At 35.8% G+C, this 6229-nt stretch overlaps 1 protein-coding gene across 1 annotated transcript; it reads right to left on the bottom strand.

The window, feature by feature from the left end:
* Positions 1 to 1996: 1996 nt before the first annotated feature.
* On the bottom strand, positions 1997 to 6174 carry LOC138324961 (mitochondrial import inner membrane translocase subunit Tim29-like). The gene is made up of 2 exons (XM_069270253.1): positions 5913 to 6174; positions 1997 to 2508 (listed from the first exon to the last, which is right to left on the bottom strand). Exons 1-2 carry the CDS (start codon positions 5995 to 5997, stop codon positions 2021 to 2023), a joined length of 573 nt encoding a protein of 190 aa, XP_069126354.1. The 5' UTR covers positions 5998 to 6174; the 3' UTR covers positions 1997 to 2020.
* Positions 6175 to 6229: the final 55 nt, after the last annotated feature.

A 6229-nucleotide genomic window follows, 5' to 3' on the forward strand; every position in this document is an offset into this window, starting at 1 on the left:
AGGCATTGCCCAATTCCTTTTATATTGACAATCCATTCCTACTATAAAATATTCTGAAATAAAATAGCAGTAGCAAGAATTGTTAACAGATGGACGGAAGGAATGACGGACAATGGACCACGTACTAAAGGCAATTTGAATCTACCATCTGATGGTGAATTCACCTCAAAAATATACTGCAAGAGGGGAAGTAACTCCTGCAAAAGTTTTGAAAAGTGTACAGGATACTAGTGAAAACAATTAAAATGTTCTCTCTTTGGAATGTCTGACTGACCTGCCGATTCGAAAACAGGCTGGTAGGTAGGGGAAAATGATACAGTTACTATCAATATTGTTATATCCATCCTTGGAATATGTCGGAGCAAATTGAAGGCAACAGAAGACATGCACATGTAATTTGGTCCTTTGATGTACATCCAAAGATTGAATAAAGGTAGGTAAACTTTGGTTGAATGTGTAGTTTTGAAGTTGGGTGTTGCTTTCTCTCTGTAATCTTTAAAAGAAGTGTATGCAGATCTGTGATTGGTCATTTATTTTTTCCTGAACTGCCTCCAGTTTTACATAGATCGTCCATGGGTTGATATAAGGTCAATGCATGATAGTAAACCCTGGAGCATCAGGGATGGCTGCATATATACACTAGATGTATTAGACACTACCCATATCTGAGATTGTCCTACAAGCCTTTAACAAAGAACCAAGGTGAGTTCATGGCATATACCATGGTTTTACTGGCATCTGTCAACAATAGCATCTTTTTGGAATAGGGATTTGATATTGTACAAATGGTTGGGATGATCCCCCAGGGGTTTGAGGGACGGGGCCAAAAGGTGTCAATTTGGTCATATTGTTTATAAGTGACTTTTCTGAAAGTTATGAAAGAATATCAGTTCATATTTTGAATGTAGCATTCTTCAGGATGGGGGGTGAGGGGGTTCAAAATTGTAGAATTGCTTTGGCTGGTCCTTGTGGGCCTGAGTTGAAGGGTTCAATTTGGTCACATTTATATAAACTACTTTTTCTCTGAAAGTTATGAATGGACATTGCTTATATTTTGTATGTAATATCCTGATAGAGAAGGAATTAAAAATTGTCCAAAGGTTGGGCTGATCCCCAGGGGTCATATTGCTATAAACAACCACTGAAAGTTATAAATAGATATTGCTAATAGTTTGCATGTAGCATCAAATTATGGGTTTGGCGAATCCATAATTGCAAAACATAATCTAACCAGGTGAAGGATACAGGTCATCTGGGCCTCTTGTTAGATTAATAGAATAATTGGCCATTAAACCAATATAGGTCAATGTGACCTTCTAATGCATGTACATGACACAGACAAATACATTCCATAACCTAAATATGAAAATCTTAGTGACACCAAGAGCAGATGATAGAACTTGGATAAGAAAATAAATAAATGGAAGGTCTGATGAACAGACAGACACCACAAAAATCTTTTGGTGTCTAGTGCTGTGTATCGCGAGGAATGTGACGATACGATACATATCACTATACAGGGTTCATGATACGATGCGTATCGCAATATTTTGATAGACACTTCGAAAGTGTGGTGTCGTTGTAAATGTGTTGTTAGGTTGGTTGTATTTTCAGAATATTTTAGCTTTTTCTTACACAGAGACTAATTACAAAAGACGTGACTTTTATTCATTTCCCATGTTCCATTTCTAGATTTAGTCAACAGAAACCTGAAATAAGACCAGAAAGTGGCCTTATTGGCCACAGGCCCTCACTTAAGTTTAGCGTTTTGCTCTTCGTGGGATTCTGCCATTTTGTTACTAACATAGTTCGGCTGCCGTTGACCAAAGGAGATAATCCAATGTTCAATTTTTATTTTTAGGTATCGCAATACTAATAAATTGCACACAATGCATCGATGCACCACGAAGTGATGCAATACATCAATGCATCGGTGATTTGTTTCACCTCCATTGATGTCCAAGTGATAATATCTAATGATAACCAAAACAAAATCTACTATAAAATATGTTTAATTTAATCATTTCTCCCATTCAGAAGGATTTACATCATAGTCTATCATGGCCTTCTCCAAATTAATCCAATGACCGAATGCACACACATCCTTGATACTCTTATGGAACTCCTTCCAGTGTGGTTTGTTATGTTTACATTTAGAAGCAAACAGATCCACTTCTGTTGACGCTACATCTAACCTTACGAGGGAAACCAGGTATAAATTATTAAACTTAAGTTTGCAGTCTTTGTGGGCCCCGAACATCTGACGTAGATAATTAAGAGAATCTGGATTTTTTATGGCATCTCCAACAACACCAATATCATTATGATATTCCACTAGTTGTGATTCATAGTTATCTTTTGGTGGAGATGGGTTGGTTGCTATCAGAGCTCCAGTGGTCCCCAACAGCGATAGCCATAGAGATGACTTCAGGCGGTGCTCTCTCATATACTGAACTGTGTCTGTATATACCATATGGTAGTCTCTCAGGATTGTTTGAAAATAATTGGCTGCAAAAGAAGATATAAGAAAGATATGAAAAAATTATGCATAACTTTATTCATGTAAAAATAGATTCAAATCATAGTACACATTAAATGATCATTCATATAACATATTCGACCCAATAAGTGCACCATATCCCTTTTTGAGGCCTCATTTTCAATGACCTTGAATTAAATGAAGATTAAAAATATGAAAACCAATGGTTTCTTAATTTGATTTATTTTTCAAATTTATTGATTGCTCACTAATACTTCTTAAAATAGTTTACAAAAGGATATTTCAAATTTGGTTCTATAAAGCGCCCACTTTCTGGACGATTATTGGGTCAAATATGGTATATATTTATTGTGTAAAATCACACTTAAAAGATGTCCCATCAAACCAGACCTATTGCTGGAAAACATGGGAGAGTTATATTATAGTAATTACCCGGTATTAATAATAAGTTATTATCACTGTTGTCTATAGGTTAGGTTCCCAAGAACTCATTTCTGAAGTACAGTCACCTGATATGATAGCTAACAGATGATGGAAGATAACTTTCCTTGAAAATAAAAAACATATGTGTTATATTTTATCATACATTATCATTTTATTCCCCTCATAAGTTCATATCTATATTTTTTCTCCAATGTATTCTTATTCAACACAAATCTATAAGAAATTTGAACTTTATTTCAAAAACATATGGAAGATCCCTTCAGTACTTTCTGGGAAATAGCGGTAACAAACTTTAACTATCAAAATCCAAGATGGCCGCCGGTCGGCCATCATTGTTGACCGATTGGTCCCAAAATGCAATATGCACAACTAGGGCCCTAGGAGAACCAACATATGATATTTGAGAAAGATCCCTTAAGTACTTTCTGAGAAATAGCGGTAACAAACTTTAACTATCAAAATCCAAGATGGCCGCCAGTCGGCCATCTTGTTGACCGATCTGTCCCAAAATGCAATATGCACAACTAGGGCCCTAGGAGAACCAACATATGAAATTTGAGAAAGATCCCTTCAAAACTTTCTGAGAAATAGCGGTAACAAACTTTAACTATCAAAATCCAAGATGGCCGCCAGTCGACCATTTTGTTGACCGATCTGTCCCAAAATGCAATATGCACAACTAGGGCCCTAGGAGAACCAACATATGAAATTTGAGAAAGATCCCTTCATAACTTTCTGAGAAATAGCGGTAACAAACTTTAACTATCAAAATCCAAGATGGCCGCCAGTCGGCCATCTTGTTGACCGATTGGTCCCAAAATGCAATATGCACAACTAGGGCCCTAGGAGAACCAACATAAGAAATTTGAGAAAGATCCCTTCAAAACTTTCTGAGAAATAGCGGTAACAAACTTTAACTATCAAAATCCAAGATGGCCGCCAGTCGGCCATCTTGTTGACCGATTGGTCCCAAAATGCAATATGCACAACTAGGGCCCTAGGGGAACCTACATGTGAAATTTGAGACAGATCCCTTAGGTACTTTCTGAGAAATAGCGGTAACAAACTTTAACTATCAAAATCCAAGATGGCCGCCAGTCGGCCATCTTGTTGACCGATTGGTCCCAAAATGCAATATGCACAACAAGGGCCCTAGGGGAACCTACATGTGAAATTTGAGAAAGATCCCTTCAAAACTTTCTGAGAAATAGCGGTAACAAACTTTAACAATCAAAATCCAAGATGGCCGCCAGTCGGCCATCTTGTTGACCGATTGGTCCCAAAATGCAATATGCACAACTAGGGCCCTAGGGGAACCTACATGTGAAATTTGAGAAAGCTCCCTTCTGTACTTTCTGAGAAATAGCGGTAACAAGAATTGTTAACGGACGGACGGGACGGACGGAAGGACGGACGGACGGACGGAAGGACGGACGGACGACGGACCACGGACGAAAGGCGATTTGAATAGCCCACCATCTGATGATGGTGGGCTAAAAATATGAAAACCAATGGTTTCTTAATTTAATTTATTTTTCAAATTTATTGATTGCTCACTAATACTTCTTAAAATAGTTTGCAAAAGGATATTTCAAATTTGGTTCTATAAAGCGCCCACTTTCTGGACGATTATTGGGTCAAATATGGTATATATTTATTGTGTAAAATCACACTTAAAAGATGTCCCATCAAACCAGACCTATTGCTGGAAAACATGGGAGAGTTATATTATAGTAATTACCCGGTATTAATAATAAGTTATTATCACTGTTGTCTATAGGTTAGGTTCCCAAGAACTCATTTCTAAAGTACAGTCACCTGATATGATAGCTAACAGATGATGGAAGATAACTTTCCTTGAAAATAAAAAACATATGTGTTATATTTTATCATACATTATCATTTTATTCTCCTCATAAGTTCATATCTATATTTTTCTCCAATGTATTCTTATTCAACACAAATCTATAAGAAATTTGAACTTTATTTCAAAAACTCTCTGCTAAAATATTGGAAGGTATGATTATTCTGCAAGTATATATATATATGTGCTGTAAAGAAAAGGTTGTGCATTGCTCCGGCACTGCTCTCCCCAGTAAATATATATTTAACTAATGCAAATGCATAACAGGAGTAATTAAACATATCTTATAATTTTTTAAATAATAATAACACTTTGAAAATTAAAAGCTATAGAATGCAGTCAAAATATCCACCAAGGCGAAGATGAGCACAAGGAATCATGACGTCCCATACATCAACAAATGGCGCGAAATCATAGGATTTGCATACACGGCACTCCAGGCCTTGAATGGACACAGAAAAATCTGAATATTTCAGTTCATTTCTTTGAGTTGATGCTAGACAATTATTACATCATATACTTCTATAGTTTAAAGTGCTTTCTTTTATTTCTAAATTATGTCTTCTACATGAAATAGAAAATAAAATAAACATGTAGAGCTTCGCTCTTCCTATGCTGTGCATGATTCATATTAAAACATTTGGCTGTGCCCTTTAAGGCCTTCAGTCTTCAGTCATATTAAGTACTATATTAGAATCAGAGATATTATGATTAATTCACAGTAACACAGTCCTTTCTATCTACAGAAATGACAAGCCAGGGTAATAATTCAAATGTTAATGGTCCTAATCTAAATGTTGTTTCTTCTCATTATTTTGACCTTCATCTAATTTAGGTGATGTTTACTTCTGATAGGTACATCTACACACTACATCACAGAATATAAATACAATCTTACTACTGCACTAAACTTAAACACTTTCAGGCATATTTCGTACTTTTGTTGAAAATTATCAAAAATTATCTTCTTCCTGCAGACATAAACAGATAAACAAACCATGAAACACTATCTCACATAATAAACTTGTCAGCGCATTGCATCATGATCTGGGGAAGAATCTGAGCAACACTTAAAAATACACAGTATCTTAATTACACGTTTACCTATTTTCTCTATTTTTCCGCCTTTCCATTTCTCGGGCAAGCTTGGTTTTATTCTGGAAATAAGTTTCACCTTAGATGTAGCCATGCTTTACAGTGTGTGTGTGTGTGTGTTGTCTGCTTTTCTTCTTGGTCGATGAAAGGTTTGAAGTGATACTAATTCACAATATATAAGACGGAATATTTCCGGACATTGTGATGAAGTGCATTGTTGATTATCCAAATATTTCGAAAGAATGAAAAGAAAACATAAACTGTAGAGAATTTTGTATTTTGAAAATTTGGTATAGCTACTATAATATTGCGATGCATAAAAAATG

Source organism: Argopecten irradians, chromosome 6 (genome assembly GCF_041381155.1).
Source record: "Argopecten irradians isolate NY chromosome 6, Ai_NY, whole genome shotgun sequence".
In the NCBI taxonomy this organism is placed as follows: Eukaryota; Metazoa; Mollusca; class Bivalvia; order Pectinida; family Pectinidae; genus Argopecten; species Argopecten irradians.